This window comes from Ostrea edulis, chromosome 6, assembly GCF_947568905.1.
Source record: "Ostrea edulis chromosome 6, xbOstEdul1.1, whole genome shotgun sequence".
In the NCBI taxonomy this organism is placed as follows: Eukaryota; Metazoa; Mollusca; class Bivalvia; order Ostreida; family Ostreidae; genus Ostrea; species Ostrea edulis.
Genome location: NC_079169.1, coordinates 52,129,234 through 52,151,558, shown reverse-complemented (window position 1 = coordinate 52,151,558; position 22,325 = coordinate 52,129,234). Strand labels below are relative to the sequence as shown.

The 22,325-nt window shown below is 34.9% G+C and overlaps 1 protein-coding gene across 46 annotated transcripts in view; it reads left to right on the top strand.

Annotated features, from left to right (window-relative positions):
- Positions 1 to 22,325, top strand: part of LOC125682941 (arf-GAP with GTPase, ANK repeat and PH domain-containing protein 1-like) — a 50,414-nt gene that overhangs the window by 18,626 nt on the left and 9,463 nt on the right. For 5 of the 46 annotated variants that reach the window (XM_048923559.2, XM_048923548.2, XM_048923555.2 and 2 more), the window contains exons 4-14: positions 3,213 to 3,298; positions 8,081 to 8,222; positions 11,817 to 11,951; positions 14,337 to 14,572; positions 15,042 to 15,131; positions 16,014 to 16,103; positions 16,364 to 16,381; positions 16,843 to 16,935; positions 17,744 to 17,779; positions 19,436 to 19,543; positions 20,996 to 21,082. In XM_048923559.2, coding sequence (XP_048779516.2) covers positions 3,213 to 3,298; positions 8,081 to 8,222; positions 11,817 to 11,951; positions 14,337 to 14,572; positions 15,042 to 15,131; positions 16,014 to 16,103; positions 16,364 to 16,381; positions 16,843 to 16,935; positions 17,744 to 17,779; positions 19,436 to 19,543; positions 20,996 to 21,082 — 1,121 coding nt within the window. Of the gene's footprint in view, positions 1 to 3,212; positions 3,299 to 8,080; positions 8,223 to 9,585; positions 9,955 to 11,816; positions 11,952 to 14,336; positions 14,573 to 15,041; positions 15,132 to 16,013; positions 16,104 to 16,363; positions 16,382 to 16,842; positions 16,936 to 17,743; positions 17,780 to 19,435; positions 19,544 to 20,995; positions 21,083 to 22,325 lie in introns of those variants that run through there. The other 41 variants (XM_056139904.1, XM_048923558.2, XM_056139902.1 and 38 more) reach the window with 26 other exon arrangements.

Genomic DNA, 22,325 nt, shown 5'->3' with positions numbered 1-22,325 from the left:
CTACGTCTACGAACGAAATCATCAAAAGCTGTGATCGAGTTTTTGGGTCGTATGGGGCTTTAATAAATATTTGAAGGTATGTTTGGACACAAGTATAGTAGGAAAATGTTATGAATTTTTTAATATTAAATTTTTGAGACAACAACACAAGAATACAACTTTTTCTCTTTCTTCCTTTGAAGTTTTTTTTTTCCATCTAGCATCTGACCGTCATGTTTTCAAATGCTGACTACTCCCGTATAAGGGAATTTGGGCGGACTTATACATATGGACCAATGAGAGTTTCTGTTGCATTTCGCAATTGTATTACAAACAGATTCAATTGTGTCGTCACACAACGCAATACTATATCGGCCAAAGCGTTCTAATTCAAAGGTGAATTGCGATAAGTTTGAGTTTTCTTTAATTTGAGCAGTCAAATTTTTGTACAGGCTTGGACTTCTCAAAAATAAATCTCAAACTTAAGTTTGAGTTTTCTTTAATTTGAGCAGTCAAATTTTTGTAAAATCTCTGACTTTAAGTCAAAGTTTTGACTTATATTTTTTCTTCTTCAAGAAATCAGACCAGGTGTTAGTGTATCAAAATAGGTGTACATTGATTAAATATTGTTTAATGTCCCTCAGGAATATTTCACTCATATGGAGACGTCACCACTGCCGGTAAAGGGCTTCAAAATTTAGGCCTATGCTCGGCGCTTATGGCCATTGAGCAGGAAGGGATCTTTATCATGCCACACCTGCTGTGACAAGGGACCTAGATTTATACGGTCTCATCCGAAGGACAGCCCCATTTAGTCGCCTCTTACGACAAGCGAGGGGGTACTGAGGATCTATTCTAACCCAGACCCCACAGAATTAAAACAGGTGTACAGGTTTTAAAGTTTCAGTACACAAGTGTACAGGTTTTAAAGTTTCAGTACACAGGTGTACAGGTTTTAAAGTTTCAGTACTTAGGTGTACAGGTTTTAAAGTTTCAGTACACAGGTGTACAGGTTTTAAAGTTTCAGTACTTAGGTGTACAGGTTTTAAAGTTTCAGTACTTAGGTGTACAGGTTTTAATGTTTCAGTACTTAGGTGTACAGGTTAAGTTTTAGTACACTGGTGTACAGGTTTTAAAGTTTTAGAACACAGTGTAAAGGTGTCTTTATGTCGAGTATATAGGTGCTTGATTGTAAACAACATTCCATTTGAGAATTTTTCACTCGTCCGGAGATGTCACCAGCTCAAGATGAAGTGCTACAAATTTTGTCCTACACAGGGCACTTAGGGCTGTATAGCAGTGAGGGTTCTTTATGGTGCTAACACCTATTGTGATGTGGAACCTCCATTTTAAGGTCATATTCGAAAGACCGGTGACTCTCACTACCAATGCCAGGCACTCACTGATGGAGCAGTAGTCACTAAGGCTACCTGTGTTAAACATCTTCAGTTTGATGTGGCACTACTGGTAAGATTAAAAATAAAATCTGCCCCACCCACCCTGTAGGACAGTGAGTACCCTAACTATTAGGTCAGTACATGCATATATACAGGTGATATCAGTCATCTTTTAGTGCTGTTTTAATATTGTCTTGAAAAACAGTGTCTGTCTCTCAGTGTAGAGTATGTCATGAATATAAAAATCAGGTAAGAAATTCAAAATATGTCATTAAGATACAAAAACAGGTAAAAAGAAATTCAAAAATATCTAATGAGGATAAAAAAATCATTAAAATAGAAATTTCAAAATTCTAATGAAAAAATAAGAAAAAGAAAGTTAAAAGTATCCAATGAATATTAAAAGAGAAATGCAAAAGTACTATAAATTCTAATGAAAAAGCAGTGTAAAAGTATGTAATGAATATACAAAATGTTCCATGAGAAGTTGTCATAAAACAATAGACACCTTAGTTTTATTATTGCATTGATTATGTTACAAGGGATTTTTTAGAATTATGAATGGACTGTTGCTCTAGCACTGTAATGAACTCTAACTTTGTCTGACGTGGGTATGGGGCAGTTTATTTCTGTGAAATGAGTGTGGTTGTACGACCAGTGGGTGCTAACTCGGTGCATTGAGGAGGGTTTTTTTTATATAGAAGATTTTAATACTAGTTGTGAAATTGGAATTTCCTTTAACCTGGAATGTTTTGATTTCTAATTCCTATCTACGTAAAGGAATAATAAATCTTGACTTGTATAGATCTCTTGCTAAGATATGACCTAACTGGTTTTCAATATCTAATGTCAGTGAAATCGCAACAAGGAAAGTCAGCACATTCATTAAACTTACAATGAGGGATGCCATTCACTACTCACTTCCCATCAAAATCTTCACAATCTTCTCTGAGGGTGAAGGATTTTATTTCGTTTGGCAGGGAACTGAATGCAGATATTTAACTTTTAATATTTTAATGAAACAGAACATATCAGATATATCATATGTAGTGGAGAACTATCTCCTGATAAAACTCGCCTTCTGAACATTTATCGATGGGTTATCGGGCAGTGAACATGCTAAATTTATCAACTACAATTATTTTTTTTCATCAAATTTAGTTAGAAAATCATATGTAACTTTATGAGGGTTGTATTGCTAATTTTCAGGAAACACATGTTAGTTTGAAGAAGTGTAAAAATTTTGCTAATTAAATATTTTCAGTAGACCTAGTTCAATTTCTCTTGCGAAAAAACAGCAGCGGGGAAAATAAGGAAGCAGATATGGTACTTTTTGCATTCCAGTGATTAAACGCTACAAATTTTTTGATGCAGAGAGTGCTGATATGGGGCTTTGAAGTGAACTTCATAATACTGAGGAGATGTTAAAGGTTATCTCCCCTGCCTGGCCCCTGAAGAGGGTCATAGGGGGCACTTGTTTTAGCAGTGTTCGCTGTCGGAGAACACAGACCAACTCCAGCCTCTGTATCCAATGTTTACACTGGTTATCATGTGGCAAGGCCACCTTAATCATTGTTTACTCTGGCCAATTTTTTTTATCATCTTATCCCTTAGAAACTTTTACAGAAAAGCAAAACAAAGATAAGGATTTCAAAAATTTATTTCATTTGTAGTTTATTACCCATAGAGCATGGTAATAATCCTCAAAATAAACACGTAAACCAATGATGATTTTGTGGTTTTCAAGATTCAATATACTTTGTATAATTAGTAGTTGTTCTTCGAACTTCACTACATGATATTACATCTATGAATGAATTTTTACTCTTTTTGCAGGAGGACGATTTAAGAAGGAAGTAATCATCGATGGTCAGAGTTATTTGCTCCTGATTAGAGATGAGGGAGGCTCCCCGGAGCTTCAGGTGGGGCTTTATCTTATACATTAATCTGATCATTTAAAGATTCTTAACATTCAAACATATCTGAAACAGGGACATCCGCAACTTATTTTCACAGCTGTCTAGGGCAAATATTTCATGAGAGAGAATCTAGTACACAGTACAGTGAGATGGTGAAGTACGTTTCTTGTACATATTTTAAACTAGCTGTACATTCTTACTGTATTCAAACATTAAAAGGGCATTAATTGTGAAAATGATGGCAACCATTTTTTCTCAAAATCTCTCAATGGCATAGGAATATATATTAAAGACTAAATAAAAGCATATATTTTGTACAACACAAGAAAAACCTAATAAAACTACATTAGATAACTGCTTTTAGTGTTAAGAAATATATAAGGAAGACAATAATTATTTAATCACCAAACTTACACATTCATGTGCCTGCTGCTTTGAGGTTAAAAAGTGTTGAAATAATTAAATGCTAGTGCTATTACTGAATTATATAATAAAGAGCAATTTTCATTGAATTCAATTTTTGGTGACAAAATGACAGCTAATTCCCCTTCTACAGCTAGGTCTATATATATTTTTCAATTTTAGCTGCTCAGGGTCAGAGTTTTTTTTTAAAACTGCTGGTCTGATGGCTTTTCCACTAAAATTTCATTTGGACAAAGAAAAATGTGACAATACGTATATTGTTAGATCAGAAATGTGACAATACATATATTGTTAGTTAGATCAGAAATGTGACAATACATATGTTGTTAGATCAGAAATGTGACAATACATATATTGTTAGTTAGATCAGAAATGTGACAATACATATATTGTTAGATCAGAAATGTGACAATACATATATTGTTAGATCAGAAATGTGACAATACATGTGTCCAGGTAGCGCTCGCTTCTCACCGCTGTGACCCGAGTTCGATCCCTATGATCGGCAGTGGTTGTATGTGAGAGGGTATGGCGGTCGCCCGCTCGGACACGTGGGTTTCCTCCGGGTATTCTGGTTTCCTTCCACATAAATGACCCCTTAGCGCAAACATCCGTGCATCAAAGGACCCCATTGGAAATAAGCTATCGAGCTTTCATGGGTTATCCTTGGTCTGTATGTTTGTATGTATGTATATACCGAATAAACATTAATTTATTATACCCCCCGCAACAAGTTGTGGGGGGGTATACTGGAATCGGGTTATCCGTCTGTGTCTGTCCGTCCATCCGTCTGTAGACGCAATGGTTTCCGGGCTCTAAAGCATTATCCTTTCCACCTATCGTCACCATATCATATATATGGACTACCCATGGGATGAAGATGTTCCCTATCGATTTTGGGGTCAAAAGGTCAAAGGTCAAGCGCACTGGACATCAAAGTAGCAATATGGTTTCCGGGCTCTAAAGCGTTATCCTTTCCACCTACCGTCACCATATCATATATATGGACTACCCATGGGATGAAGATGTTCCCTATCGATTTTAGGGTCAAAGGTCAAGCGCACTGGACATCGAAGTAGCAATATGGTTTCCGGGCTCTAAAGCGTTATCCTTTCCACCTACAGTCACCATATCATACATATGGACTACCCATGGGATGAAGATGTTCCCTATTGATTTTTGGGGTCAAAAGGTCAAAGGTCATGCACACTGGACATCGAAGTAGCAATACGGTTCGGTTTGTCATGCCATTTGTTTTTTACACTCAGAAAAGAGGTAGTTTATACCTATTACCAACACCCTTTGGGAGATTGGGGTAAGCGGGGGTATTCTTAGTGAGCATTGCTCACAGTACCTCTTGTTATTTATAATTTTACATATATTGTTAGATCAGTAGAGGATTCAGGATAGGTTTTTTAAGTTGCTAGAACTTGTAAACAATCCCTTTGTATATTTATACAATGAAATAATGTTCAAATCAATCAAAACAGTAGATATATTAAAATGTCCAGCATGCAGAGTCTTATAGAATACAGACACCTTGTTCTAAGCAGTGTCTTCAGAATCTTATAGAATACAGACACCTTGTTCTAAGCAGTGTCTTCATTACACAGAGTCATATAGAATACAGACACTTTGTTCTACGCAGTGTCCCCAGAGTCTTATAGAATACAGACACCTTTTTCTACGCAGTGTCTTCAGAATCTTATAGAATACAGACACCTTGTTCTACGCAGTTTCTGCATTACAGATCTATTCAGCTAATACACAACAGTTACTTGATTTGAATATATAAACACAAGTTCTAACAGTTTACGAGGTTCTCACCTAAGAATAATTGATAACAATCGTCATTCAAGTATATGCATAGACAGATTGAATACCATAATTATACATGTACATGTAGTGTAAAATATATTACTTTCATGATAATGTGCTTGAATTTAATATAAATTTCTATTCAGCATTGGAAATTTTGTTGTTAGTTTTATACCCCAATCACTTTAAATACTGTTTTCAGTTGGTCAGTCAAAATTAGCAGGAGATGACACTTCAGGATGAATAAAGGGAGGCAATGCTGAATCTCTAAAGCACTGAGAAAATTTCTTAAATAGTGTAGGAGTTGTCTGACTTTAATCATGCACAACATTGCAGATGAAGCTTTAGTTTTTGTTAAAAATCAAGTTTTCAGACAAAAACCACATGACGGGGCATGAATAAGATTTTCTCCGCGGTAAAGAAATGATGTATAGAGTGTGTCTACAACACAAGATTTGTGAGTTATTTATCCATACTTTATATCTAGATCTATTTCACATGTGGTAAGAAGTGCCCAATTTTTGTCTTAAAACTTGTAATATTGGGGAAAAAGAATTTCTTCAGAAATTATCAATGTTAAAACATGTCCCCAGTGATAAGCTTTATAAACTGACAGAATTTCATGTTTTTAGGGTCTACTGACTGAGTGAGAAAATGTATTGGGAAAAAAATATTTAGATTTTATCAAGTTTTAGGATAAAGCTTGAAAACAAGGATTTAACACACACAATTCTTGCAATGAAAAGCATATTTTATTATGACTTTAAAGATTACACTTTACAATAAGAGAAAAGTTTGTCAGTCTGAATTGTTCAGCAGCCATGATTAAGTTTAGATTGATGAGTCTGGTTCTTACACACAGTAACAAGTGTGGTAAATGAGATAGGACACTGGTTCATTGTAAGGTAATCACAATCAAAGTACTGAAAGTACTGAAACAAGGTGACGAATGATACAAAAACAACTTGGATTTGAACTTCTGACCATTTTTTTTTTTTAATCTTTTTTTTGAAGTATTTTTTTTACTTATCAATATATACTGTATGCATAGATAGGACAGTCATTAAATATACATTAACTGAACTTAAAACTCTCTACAGTGAGTCTCTTCACCAAATCCATTAGAATCCCTTACACTGCACCTGTAGCTGTTGTCCTTGAGCTAAAGGATAGTTGTCTCGCGTAAACTTAGATTGAGATTTGTGGTCTTGAACTGAAAAGATCTGTATGATATACTAACAACATGCAGAAGCTATGTAATATCAATATTCTGTTCAGGGGCTGGCTTTTTCTGTTCACACAGCACTGACTTTTATGAGGAGTAATCCTGAGATCAGGAGATTAGTGCTTTTTCTTGGATTATGACAGTTTTTACAGGATTATGACAGTTTTATCATATTACTGTTATACGGATAATACAGTCCTCTGCACTTATATTGAAGTCACTTATATTAAACTATCTGTTATATTGAAGTCGCCCATATTGAACTATCTGTTATATTGAAGTAAAAATAAATCCCCAATAATATTATTTATATAGGTCAAATTTGGTTATACTGAACTTTGGATATAATGAGTAATTCGGGTTGGTCCCCTGAATTTCAATATATCTCAGTGATCGCGAAATGTTGAAATGTTTTACAGGACATTTGGTCTGGTAAACACAGGAACATTACCGGACCGAATCACATTTTACCAGACCGAAAAAAGTAGTAGTATTTTTATATCAAAACATGAAAGACTTTAAGCCTCCTGGTCATTGGATTTTCGTTTTAAAGGTTTACTAGGGACTGCATTACTGTTTTATTTCAATTGGAACATGTTGCCGTTTTTGTATGTGTTCTTTTTTATAAACGGAACTGGAAGTCGAAACGTAGCAGCGATTTTTTTCTACCCACTGGTACCAGTACCCATTCAATTGGGAAAAATAGCGTCAAAATCGAACAAATTTGGAATTTTCTACCAATATATAGGCAAATGATATCAACTAAAAGAAAAGAAAAAAGACAACAAAACAAGAAGTATTCATCTCTTTACAAACTTTTTTACAGTAACATTTGTTGTTGTGAGACATAAGGAATTGTCGTAGCTCTACAAAACACACTGCCATGATCTGTACTTTCGATTTAATACCGGAAGTGAACATTTTAGTTCACTCGTACAACATTTCAGACTAAGAAAATTACGATTTTAAGCGGTCTATTTTTTGGCAAGTGAATTGAGAATTTTTAGTCTCAACATTGGGAAAAATCAACGGGTTTTGGCATTGGGAATGGTGCCGTTTATTGGAACCAGTTATATAAGGGGGGGGAACGCTGCATAGTTTCCGAAACCGTTGCCGGAAAGTCACCAGACATTCGGACCGAAAATATAACAAAGTTTACCGGACCGAGAGTCAAATTACCGGACATGTCCGTTGGTCCGACGACATTTTGCTTTCACTGATATCTGGAGTAGACTGTAGTCAGTAGAGGTATATAATGAAAGTATATGACCCGGATGAGTGTTTCAGTACAAATATTTTAGAATAACGTTCTGTTTCAGTTCACACAATGGGTGGATGCTGTGATCTTTGTCTTCAGTCTGGAGAACGAGATGAGCTTCCAGACTGTCTACAGTTACTACGCCAAGATGTGCCACTACAGAAACTCGGCGGAAATCCCCCTCATCCTGGTGGGAACTCAAGGTCTGTGTAGTTCTCAGTGTACATTTATAATTGTCCCAAAACTCAGAGATGTGTGTAGGACTCGGTGTACATTTATAATTATCCTATTGGAAACTCAGAGGTGTGTGTAGGACTAAATGTACATTTATAATTATCCTATTGGAAACTCAGAGGTGTGTGTAGGACTAAATGTACATTTATAATTATCCTATTGGAAACTCAGAGGTGTGTGTAGGACTAAATGTACATTTATAATTATCCTATTGGAAACTCAGAGGTGTGTGTAGGACTAAATGTACATTTATAATGAGAACATCCTATTAGAAACTCAGAGGTGTATGTAGGACTTGGTGTACATATATAATTAGAATATCCTATTGGAAACTCAAAGGTGTGTCTAGAACTTTTTGTACATTTGTAATTAATGTGGGATTTCAGGGTGGGTGTAGGACATAGTACATGTGTGTAATTAGAACAGCCTGTGGGATTTCAGAGTGGGTGTAATTAGAACAGCCTGTGGGATTTCAGGGTGGGTGTAATTAGAACAGCCTGTGGGATTTCAGAGTGGGTGTAGGATATCAGGGTGAGTGTAATTAAAACAGTCTGGGATTTCAGAGTGGGTGTAATTAGAATAGCCTGTGGGATTTCGGGGTGGTTTTAGGACGTAGTACACACATATGATCATAACAGCCTGATGGGAACTTTTATGTATTTGTGTAGGATGTAGACGTAAACAAAGACTTTTTATTGATGCATTTCAAGTATATATCATTTGAGGACTCATAGGAACCAAATTGATCAATTTCTGTGCATGGTCATTTTTCTGCTCCTTTTCCATTGTGTAAGATGACGGTAGTTCAATCTTGCCTTTATAAAAGAATCTCAGAAATGTGTTGCATATGTCAAACCCTGCTGCTTATTAATTGAGCAAGCGTTTCTCTCCATCCAGATTAAACTGAAAGTAGAACTAAGTAACTAGGTTTTATCACCCCATTGTTTTGATGTACATGCATGCATAGATTTCTGAGTAAGGGCATCTCCATCAGTAGCATTATGTTGCTTAGGAAAGGTGGCTACATATGTTAAGTTCAAGTACTTTAATTAGGAAAGGGTGAAAGAAAACTAAATAACTTTCACTTGAAATGATGATGATATGCTGCAAGAGCCAATTTTACTCCAGATTATCCAGTTCAAAATCCATAAAGAACTATTACCTGTCATCATAAAATCATAAGCTGCTAGTGGCTGGAGCTTTCTGATCATTAATGAATCACCATTATGAGGTAATTATCTCACATCAAGACAGATTTAGTAACCCAATAGTTGGGGAGAGCTTTCTGACGTTGTCTGATAAAGGGGTCGCCCTCCCAGCCAGTCGTGCAGGGCTGATCAACAAGCAGCAGTGCAGTCCTAGAAGCCTGTACCAGTCACACACGGACATCTTATCTCACAGCTCAAATTAAAAGCTCTCAGATTTTGAAGGTTTCTGCTGCTGAGCCAGAATTTTTAGCTGTGGGGATTTTATCGTGGAGACACAGTTTTGTGCAGTATGTTTGTTTTGATCAGGGACAGCTAGATGTGGGATTGGGTGTTGTGTATTGATAGTTGTGAGAGCTCTGGTGCTGCGTATCAGTGATATATTAGCAGTTGCAGGAGACTAGGCCGTCTGTCACCATGCATAGAAGTTTCCATTATTACGAATATACCTCTGTTAGACAGATATTTAAACAGACCACAACAACTTCTTGTACTGGTAGGTGATTTTATGCTCCCCATTGTGGAGGTTACAGAAATGCTACTTTTCTAATCCATGAAATTGTATTTACTAGGATTTTATTCAATTTAAAAAAAAATCATTACTTTTCTATTCCATGTAAAGGGTTTTTTTTCCCCCTCATTTTCTTTTGTATTTGTTTTTTTGTTGTGTTTTTTTTTTCAAGTATCTCATCAAATCTCTTTGCATAGATTATCTTGATATGATACACAAAAAGGAATATTCCTTCATCCCTTTTTATTTTACTATGAATTCAAAGTTTAAATTTTTCTATTTAATTGCAAACATGTCAGATCTTTAGACTTTCACTTCTCTTACTTCTGCAGAAATCAATAGAAAATATATAAGTGCAGACTTGACAGAGATTTCTAAGAGAAATATTTAAAATGTATTCTAAGAAAAATATTTTCAAAATATTCATGAATATTTATGAGGATTTCAACTTTCAGACATAGTTAAATTTTTACATCATTTTTCATATGCTGCTGTAGGCATTGTTTGATAATGTTAAATGATGCAGTAGACACAGTTTTATCAGGTGTGACTCAGTCTATTATCACATCAATTAAGGTCATTAGGAGTCTATTATTGGGTTGTATCTGCCGCGCGTGTGAGATGGTTTTCGGTGATTGTGAGCAGGAGTTCCGTTCCGATGCTTGAGTTGGTTCGGATGGAGGGGTTGATGCAGTTTACTGAAGCCAGACTCCTGGAGAAGCCATCTGTTAACACTGTCTGTGATTTAATGATTTCTCTCTATCTAAAAACACACAATTTTTGTGAACAGATTTTTTTTTGTGTGTGTGGATTTGTTGTACATAGAGTTAGCATTGTACAGATACAGACCCGGTATCGGATGTTTGTAGAACTCCAAACAGATGTGTTTCTCTTCTCACCTCTCTCATCTTCTGATTTATTGAATTATTCAGACTCATTTTGTGATAATGGTAGCTTATTCCAGCCTAATGCATGTACCGTGATCAAGGGAGATGAGTGTATACATACATGTAGGTTTAGAGATGTAGTCCAATGGACACCCCTCACCAAAGATTGCATCATCAGAAGGATACTAACATTTTACCCCATTTCAAAGATCTCCATTTTAAGATGTCAATGGTTACTGTAAATGAATAAACTAAGGCATGACTGCCTTGTTAGTTACAGTGTTGTTTAGTCTACAAGCATTACTTTGAACCACCCATTGAGAAACATCACAAACACAAGATCTTGTCAGTGACATCAAAGTTGTACAGATTTATACTCCGCATGTTTTAATTCGTTGATAGTCACCTTTATGAGAAAAGCAGAGTTCGTTCAAGATTCAAACAGGACTTAATATGATAAGTCAGTATAAGTCAGAATGATCATTTCAGAATACTGTTTTTGTTGTTATTGTTGTAATCTGGCATGGTGAGATTGTGTGATAACAAAGGCAACAAAACAATCAGACATCAATAGGGTAGAATTGTCCTGACCTAAGCCTGAAGATGAAGTGTTGTTATTTTTTTGCCCACAGAATCGAAGATTATAAGGCATATAGTTTTTGGCCTGTCTGTCTTTGGCAACAAACTTTAACCTTGGTCATATATATTACACCATCAGAAGTAGAGCTTTCATATTTGGTATGTGTATTTCTTGTGGCAAGACCTTTCCATTGACACCAAAATATTTGACCTTGTGACCGTAACATTGACCTATGACCTACTTTCAGAAAATCCGAATATAAGCCAAATTTCATTTTGCTGTCAGTGTTCCACAAACACATCTTGTTTATTGTAGTTCATTGTCTGTTTTGTTTACCGAGGATTTGGTTCCAGGGTTTAGGGATATTTTCTGTTTTATAGATTCCATCAGTGAGAGTAATCCTCGTGTGATAGACGATACCCGCGCCAGGAAGTGTGCAACGGACCTGAAGCGGTGTTCGTACTACGAAACTTGTGCTACGTACGGACTCAATGTAGAGAGGGTGTTTCAGGATGGTAGGTATCTGATGTGTTAGTAGAGGGTGCCCTACAATAAACAACTGTCAGTCATTTTTACACTTACCAATTACACACTTCTTGGACACATTGGGCAGATTTGTACAAACTGTATGAAATACACTGTATGCCTAAGAGGGATATGTAGTGAAAACCCAGATCATTATCGGACCTTATTGAAAATTGGTGAACAATGAACATGTAATATCATATTTTCCCCCTCTACCTTCAGTATGTGAAGGGAGATTTTTTTTCCTGTTGACTTTAGAATTGCCTGTACTCATGCCATTATGGCTGTGTCTTTGGAGAGTATGGGAATATGTGAAGAGGAAATGTTTGTAAACCAGGCTGTTTCCTGTAGACAAGTATTAGCTCTTCAGAAGATTGGAGATTACATGTCTCTGGTCCCTGATGTCCGTGCTTCTGTAAGAGACAAGTTTCAAGATATCAGCTGTTTCCCAAAACAAAGACCATTTGACTGAAACCCTCCACAGATTGCACTTTGTAACAGCAGTTCTGATTGGATATCCTGCTGTGTCACATGTGTTTTCTGTTTGTAGTGGTGCTCACTCTGAAGAGGCTCCCTGTTGGGAAAGAAATGATAAAAAACAAATAGAACAGGAATGTAATTGAATTCCCATGTTAATGATCAATGATTAGAAGGAAGTCTTGTGAAATAGACCTGTAGGTAAAATCATGAGGCCATTGCTGTTCTCCTTCCCCCCTATCTGTCACTATTTTCATAAAAATTCCACAGTGATAAACTACAAAATAAAGTACAATACAAAGGAAAGACGGAAGATAAAGTCAGGCGAAAGGAAAAAATTTAGTAATTCATCAAAGAAATCAGAGTTTTATAAAAGTAATTACAAACACCCACCAAATGGAAAGGGTTTTTTGTTTTGGTTTGAGTCATTTTGTTATTACAAAATGTACTGATTATTTGATTTTAAGCAATGCTTTTATTAAGAAACCAACATGAATAAAGTATTATTAAAATTAGATAATCAATACTGACTATTTCTGGAGGTCCAATGCTAAAGGTAGATTCAGTAAATTACAAAATGTGCTGAACAAGGATGTTTGCTAATTACTAACTTCAATCAATTTTTGGAAATAATTATCAGATATTATGAAGCATATTACCCACTCACACATGCAGAAAATGGCCCTGATGGCTAAAACCTGGAGCTTATATTTCTGTAGTCATTATGAGTGCAGTTTTATATCTGTTTTCTATGGATGTTTGTGTGGGAGATTCTCTTTTTAATGCTGATGATTCACAGAGATCGGGGGAAATATGCCGCCCTTATCAGCTGCTTGTTCATCATATCGGAGTTAATTTTTTACCTCTAAAATCATTTGAACTGAATCTGATGGCGAATAGACCCAGATACTGGTATGATGTAATTTTCTTTTAATTTTATCTGTATCAGTGTATTTCATAAAAGACCCACGCTCTGTGAGATATTACAAATGTCTTCAGTGTGTGATGGCTGTGGTACGTCTAATGAGATATTACGAATGTCTTCAGTTTGTGATGGCAGTGGTAATCGACTATCTTGTCTGTTACAGAGATCTGAAATGTTTATAGTGTGATGAAAAGTCTTCAAAAATGAATATTTATGGCTGAAGACCATTCTTGTCTTAACCTTTTTGTTCTAAAGAAACTATAGATAATCTTGAGACCGACACATTTTGACGTGTAAGAAAATAAAGATAAGACTGATTAATGATATGTGGGGCCTATGACATGTTTAAACTTTTTGACTTGCCTAAAGGTATGATGCACCTTATAGAATCCCAATTTCACAGGATGGAGCCCGACAAATATTATGTACATGAACCTTGTATTATCAAAAATTCACAAAATTGAACCTTGTTAAAATCATGTACTTGAACCTTGTATAATCACTAGTTCACTTGATTGAACCCCATAAATATCATGTATCATCCAAAGTTTGTGAATTTGAACCTTAATCATTGTTATGTTTTACAACCAGTTATTAATCATTGCTATGTTTTAACGCCAGTGATTTAATTATTGCAATGTTTTACAGACAATCATTGCTGTGTTCTACTGGCAATTTAATCAATACTGTTTTACAACCAGTGGTTTAATCAATGCTATGTTTAACGATTGGTGATTTAATCATTACTGTGTTTAACAACCAGTCATTAATCATTGCTATGTTTTACAACCAGTGATTTGATCATTGCTATGTTTTACAATCGGTGATTTCATCATCGCTATGTTTAACAATTGGTGATTTAATCATTACTGTGTTTAACAACCAGTTATTAATCATTGTTATGTTTCAACGCCAGTGATTTAATCAGCGCTATGTTTTACAGCCAGTGCATAATCATCACTATGTTTTACAGCCTGCCAGAAGATAGTACAGGTCCGGTACCCCTCACTACCTTCCACAATTCCGAGCATGCCCCCAGTCCCGAGCACGCCAATCCACGCCCACCGAGCGTACTACATCAGCCAACCAATGGCCAACAAGCCGTTCGACACTCACAGTACAAGTAGTCAGTCTACGTCAAGCTCGGGAACCTTAGTCACCAGCAACATGAGCAACACACCCAATAGCAGCACACAGAATGTGGCACAGGTAGATTGAATAATTAACCAAAACAGCTTCGTACAGTGACTCACAGAATCAACACTGAATGTATCGAATACAGTGCAACAGAGATGTCGCTTTTGTAATAGAATGTTGCACAGAAATACTGTCAATGCAGAAAACAAAAGTCCAATTACGTAACAAAACATTGAAAGTGAGGGGAAGACATCCATATTTGTGACATGGTATAAACTAGCTGATGTGTGAACATGTATAGATAATAATGATAAATCTGCTATCTACATGTATAGACATCCATGTTTGTGACATGGTATAAACTAGCTGATGTGTGAACATGTATAGATAATAATGATAAATCTGCTATCTACATGTATATTGACTTATGCTATCTAAGGTGATGAATTGTAATAAGGATGTGACAAAGTGGGTATACTGTTAGGAGCTGAGGACGGAAATTTACACCAAAAGATTCAACAAATTGACATCAATGTTGTAGGTTCAGCCCAATGTGAAGGAAATGGTCAAAGACTCAAGGCAGGAGAAATCGGACAAGAAGAAAGAGAAGCAGACACAGGAAGTGGATCAGGTGATTATCTCCCCTTCAGTAGAACTCTTCTGTAGATTTTGTAATCAAGAGTGTTCACCTGTAATCAAGATATTTTACATGATTTCTCTTAATACAGTTGTGATAATTTTATTTTAATGCAATGTATATTTGCATGACTTTTTATGTATTCTATTGTAATAAATGTTGTGAATTATTTTTAATGCTTTAGAAATATTTGTTTTAACCAAAATATGTTTAGTTTTGAAACCTTCATAAATAGCACATTGTGTTTCATTTTAACACTTGATAAACAAATTGTTTTGAGAAGCCATCTCTGCTGTCAGCTTTGATTTTGAGGCATTTGTCTGGTAGTATTTTAGTAGATCCAGTTAGTGCCTGTTTTTGGTACAAAGACTATACTGCGAACTTGTTGATGTTTCTTCAGTTTAGTTTTTGATTTAAAGCTTATGCCAAAAAACCATAGAAGCTGTAGTGAGTGCCGCTCTTGGACTGTTTTCTATCATGCTAAGTAGTAAATTGTAGGCTTGTTAAACAATGCCGGTAACAAGAATCTGGAGAATTCATGTGAGGGACTATTTTCTATTGTGGATATAGACCTTAAAGAAAACCAAAGCTCATATGGTTATCAAAAGAGACCACTTAGAGATGGGGAAAATTATAAGTTGAATTTCTTGAAGGCAGGTCCAGAAAATAAAAAATTTGTAGTGGATGGTTTTTTTTTTTTAAAGTTTTTGATCTCGGTATCAGCATGAAAGTAGAGAATGCTTAATAGCATTAGTGCAAAATGTAGAAAGGAAAATTGTAAGTACAGCTGGCTATGTAGGGGCGAGCTGCTGCGGCTTTGTGGCTTCCTACGGAACTGACTAATGCATGCGGTGTGTGTTGTGGTTCTATTTTTAGGGAGATAGGGTAGACCTAGCAACTTCCACGCCACTCTCCGCCCGTAAAAACAAGAAATCCTCCATAATACAGAAGTCCAACTCCTTCAGTGTAAGTGAAACGCAGTGCTAGATCTCTGTGCTGTTTGGTGGAGTAGGGATTGAGTCGTAGAGCAGTGTCTAACAATTGTCACAGTCATTCTTCATTTCATTTGGATGATGAAGTTTTTAGAGATATTATTTTCATCTCTTTTTTTTTCATTGTTGAAACTTGTAATTTGTTATCAAAAAGAGACTCAATCATTTCATTTTTAAAAAACACTTCATAATTTTGGGTTCAGTTTTTTAAACTTTACCGATTTATTTTTTCAGTCATTAAGCCTTTTACAAGTAAATATCCATGTATTGCGGTTGATTACTTCACTAACACTGTACTGTTAAATAATCACAAAAGCGTTACATTTAAACTCTTCATTCTTGCCACATGCTTCTTCATTTAAGCTTCATCATTTGCAGTGGTGTTCTTCTGTATATCAGCATTTTGATGCATTTTGCCGTCTTACCAAAGCAGGTTTCTGCTATTTGTGTGTGCAGTTTGACTAATCATTTGTATGTACATAATGTTTTTGTTTGAAAATTTAATCTTAACATGAATTTTAATGTCACAACACAAAAGCAGCAGCTTGTATTTTATTGTTTCAGCCACTAGGTGGCACTGCGAAGCCTGACATGGAGTCTGCATGTTATTTTTGTTTCTGTGTTATTTTTATTTTGTTTTAGAATTATGTGATTTGAATTTTGAACTTTTCAGTTTCGTATATTTTGCATGCATGGCTTTTGTTTTCCTCTAGGGGGCGACTGACAGCCGACATTCAAACCCCTCCGTGACTACCCCAATTCTCCATCGGAAAAATTCCAAGTTTTTAAAATCCAGCTTTAAGACTGTAAGTTTGGGGAGCGTGTTGGCGGCGGAATCATAAACAGATGTAGTGTGTCCACAACTTACCAGGCTTCTCCACCACAAACAAGTTCTAAACAGAGAAAAAAATAATGAAAAAGCACACTGTATTCTATGATCTAAAAATTCCAAGGATGTATTGTTGAACAGAGAATTTCATGATATTGTGTAAAGTCTGCCTTTCCTTATGATAAGCTAAATTTTATTTGATTAATTTTCACTGTAATAGAATTTTTCTACTGTAAGTGAAAACATTTTAATATGGCATCAATTCTAGAACTTAAAAATATTATCAGTTTACTATTAACTTTTAAGTAAAAATGTTTTCAAAGAATTTAGTATTTGTGAAGAAGTAATGATGTCTTATCAGGGTTTGTTTGTCATAAAAAGGCATATTTCACAATAGAATACCTGTGTGAATTGTGGAGAAGGCTGGTCATTCTTATATCAACATTAATGTGTATTCTCCTTTTGTAGAATATAGAGGATTATATTATCTATCTAGCAGACATAAACACCTCCTAAACAAATAATCAACCAGATTTCTAATCTACAAGAATTATTTAATTGGAATTGATAATAACGATTTAACAATTTTTTTCTCTCTGGAGGCTACAGTAAGAAGCCTAAAGATATATATATGAATTTTCGTAACTTTATTTAGAAAGCCAACATTCTATATGGAGATTGTAAGATTTACACTAACGTTTAATGAAAGGCAGAGTAAACTTTGAATCCTGGCCATTAAGCTTTGCTTTGTACTGATTTTTATATGATAATCTTGCTGCTGGCAGCCTGACAGTGAAATGGGATCTTATTCCTTTATCAAGGTAGGTGAGGGCACCTGCTTCACACCTCAGTTTACAAAGAGGGCACCTGCTTGGGGCTGTTTTGGGACATTTATCTCAATAATAAATGGATTGATAGGACACATACTTCAGTTTAGGGTTATTTATCTCTATTATATGGAGAGGGCACTTGCTTGGGACAATTTAGGGTCCTTTATCTCTATTATATGGAGAGGGCACTTGCTTGGGACAATTTAGGGTCCTTTATCTCTCATATGGAGAGGGCACATGCTTTGACCAGAGTCATTTTATTACTTGAGACCTTGATATTTTGGTTATACAGAAGGGACACTTATGGGCAATTTAAATGGAGTCATAATTCTCAATTTTAAAAAAAGAGCATTTGTTATGACCTCATTGATTAGAAAGAACCACACAATCACATCATTCCAGTTACATTGACGCCTGTTCTATGTCCACCCCTGCCATATTTCCTAAGATTTACAGAAAAGGAACTTACTTACTGGTATACAAGTTGCAGGTTGGACTGTGATTCTGAAAGGTTTTCTTTAGCGATATTTGTAGACTGACTAGATAAATTTTTCTTAGCTAAAATGTAGCTTTTTAATGTTATTTGTTCCTGAGACATGAACACAGGGTGCTGGGTACATACCTAATCGGGGAAGGAAAACTACCACTAGCCCTTACACCACTCTAAACAATGTACCCCCAAATTGAAAATGAAAGTAGGGAATATGGGAATATTGTCCATTGTGCACAGTTGAATTTTATTAACTTGAACATTGATATGATATGCATTTTAACCTCAATATCTCGAACCCTCAGATCTCGAAAGTTCTTTCTTGGCCCCATTAACCTCAATATCTCGAACCCTCAGGTCTCGAAAGTTCTTTCTCGGCCCCATTAACCTCAATATCTCAAACCCTCAGATCTCGAAAGTTCTTTCTCGACCCCATTGAGTTCAAGATAACAAGATTGGACTGAATTTATTCTTTGATTCTGATTAGAACAAAGAGCAGATAAGTCTCATTTTTGATGGTTATAATTTTGCTTTTAGTATTATATCTTGATATTCATTGTATAGACAGGTGTATACTGTAGTTGATGTACATATATACATAGACTTACGTATCTTGGTCCATTAGTGGGATGTAACGAAGCATTATCCTTAACGGAATGTATCTGTACCTGTATGCTTCAAGACCATGATTGGATTCAATTTTGTTTGGTTTGGTGGTATTTTTACGTAACCAATTTATCAACAGCAGCTAAACAAAATGCATGTCTGGCAGTACTGTTTTCTTTTATGCATTGTTTTAAATTTTTTTTATTGGTTAAATTTTTAGATATTGAAATTATTGTTTGTAATTTATTAAATTGAAAGAATTTTTTAAAATAATTTACGTGCAAGTAATTAGATGTATTAAACGTATGCATTGTATGATAATTGTATAATTAGTCTAATTCTACGATGGATCCAATTTTTTACCATTTTGTTATCATTCAGAAAAATAGTGTGAAATTTTGATATTGCTATCACTTCACAGATTAAAATTGTACCATATTAAAAGAAAAATATATTTGTGTATTAAAAACTGAATGCAAATGTATTTGGATCCATCTACTAGGTTTTTCTTATTTTGTTATTTCTTTTTTCCTATCTGGCTTGTTTCGTAGGATAAAATGGATAAGTATCTGATGGAATTAGAAATTCATGAGAACACTTCCCCTGTAACGCCATCGGCCTCGCGAGTTGCCAACAAAGGGCGATCCAGCCTAGTTCTTGTAAGTTACTCATCCAGAGTTATTCCCCATTATTTTTTGTTCCATTCATTGCTACCAGGTGTTGCCGCTGCATGATATTAAATTTTTTTTATTTTTTTTAGTTGGTTTATTCAATAAATTCATAGACAATTTTATTTCATCACATCCATTTTTTATTTCTGTAGAATTTACTTCATTTCAGGTTCTGTATTTTAGAAATATGACATGAAATGATGATTGAACAATACAAATGTTAAGTAACATAATTCTTTTTTTGCACTAACCATTATAAAAAAATTTCCTGCCTTTCATGATACATGTCATTAACAAGCATTTAAAATTCATTTTTTATGTTATTATTTGGCTAAAATGTGGTATATTTTTGACATCTTACAATCTCCATTTCCTGTAACCCTTTAGTTTGTTGTAAAAGAAATTAATCAAGAATAAAATGAAATTGATGAGCCACATTCTATCTCTGATGTGTAGCAGTTGTGTCTGGTGATGGGAGCAAAATGAAGATGATTGCACTGGTGCGAATGATCACAAAATCTCGTGGCATGTTGGTAATGGTAAAGTTGCATACTTTGTCATTTTATCCCTTACCAATGGAAGGAATTCATCCTTACTAAGGGAGGGAATACATTTTGTCCCTTACTAAGGGAAGGAATACATTTTATCCCTTACTAAGGGAAGGAATACATTTTATCCCTTACTAGAGAGGGAATTCATTCTTATTAAGGGAGAGAATACATTTTATCTCTTACTAAGGGAGGGAATACATTTTATCCCTTTCTAAGGGAGGAAATTCATTTTACCCCTCAGTAAGAAAGGAAATTCATTTTATCCCTTAATAAGGGAGTAAATTCATTTTATCCCTGAACTAAGGGAGGAAATTCATAAAAGTAAAATTGATTGTTTTTCTTTCATATTTCAGAAATGTGATGCATTTTGTTTTTATTTATTTTGACTTTATTCCATCTACTTTCTGTTTGCATGATTTCATATGTACCAGTTATTCATTGCACATATAGATCTATATCAAGCACAAAGAATGACTATTTTTGTCTTGTTATACATGGTGCACCATGGAGGCTGTGCATATAAAAAGAATTCTGATACGAAAAATATCTTTTTGACATTTACAGCTTTATGCTATTTATTATTTCTAGTAAAGTACATTTAGATCTATAACAAGTAAATAGTTTATGATGAACAATGATAGATGAATGTAAATTGATATGGCGATGCCTTTTATATGATTTGATGAGAGGATTTAGATAATCGGTTATTTGGTGCAGTATGTAGATAAAAATTGTATGTTATTATTTACTACACATGAATGACTATGTACCAATACGTATGTATGTGTGTAGGTTTGTAAATTAGTGGTACTCAGCCTTGCATTAGTAGCTAGATATCCCATGTAGACCGTAGCAATACTGACATCTCTAACCAACTCCGTGCTTGCAGGAAAAATCCGATAGCAAAGATCTTCCAACTCCCAGCAGTACGCCCACTCAGAGTCGAAAAAATCGTCGCAGGTCTAACCTGTTTAATGTAAGATTTTCTTCTACTTCAGTTCTTGATAACAAATCTTTTCCCAGGCAAAAACGAGATGCCATTTCATTTTGCTGTGTTCTTAATCACTAAAAGGGGTTGTCACATGAAAATATCAAAAAGGGGTTGTCGCACAAAAATATTGAAAGGGGCTGTCACATGAAAATATCAATAAGGGGTCACATGAAAATATTAAAAGGGGTCACATGAAAATATTAAAAGGGGCTGTCGCATGAAAATATTAAAAGGAGCTGTCGCATGAAAATATTAAAAGGAGCTGTTACATGAAAATATTAAAAGGGGTTGTCGCTTGTAAATATTAAAAGGGTTATCACTCAAAATCATCAAAAGCGTTGTCACATGAAATTTACATCATAAACTTTTACAGATTTTCATTATGAGATAAACTTTGTGTTTCAGTGCTTTGAGATGATTTGCAGAATTAATTGATAATTCAGTTTTGGTCCGAGTGCTTACCTCAACCAAGGCAGTTGTTTTTGGTTTGGCCTGTCTGTGTTTGTTAGCTACACACAGAATAAAATGTGTATTTTTATGAAAATTCTACCAAAGTCTAAACTAGTAACCTGGTAAGTAGAATTTTAGGACAAATCTAGATCTTGTGAGAGAAAAAAATTGAGGTTGGGGGGGGGGGGGGTTAGTTGGATCTGGTATCCCTGACAGAGGTTTAGAGTATCTGTTCCTGTTATTCACCAAAAATACAAGGGTTAAAAAACATGAGAATCCTTAATTAAAATTGCAAGATGAATTTATAGTCAAGTTAAAATGGAAAGGGGAAATAACTCCTACCAGTTCATACTAATTGCATGCAGGTGGAGTTACTTGTACCAGTATTTCTTGTGAAAGGAAATGTAACCAAATTCTGATATTACAGGAAACATACATTAACAGTAACATATATAGAGAATTTTTTATTTATTGTTAATCTGGAAATAATCTAATTTGATAATTTATTACAACTATATATGTATATAACATCAATGAGAGAATAATCCCGAGTACTATGGTTTTAACCCAACATTTTGGCTTGCATTGTTCTAATTTGCATGAATGTTGTTAATACCATTATTTTAATTTTGAATCTAATTTTATAAACTTGATTTCTTTAATCTCATTGGCTACTTATTTTATTCTTTGTTTCTCTTAATTTTCAGTTCCCAGTATTGTTATTCCACTCCGAGATAATTTTTTTTTAAAAATGTCAGTTTTCTAATTTTATTTGGAA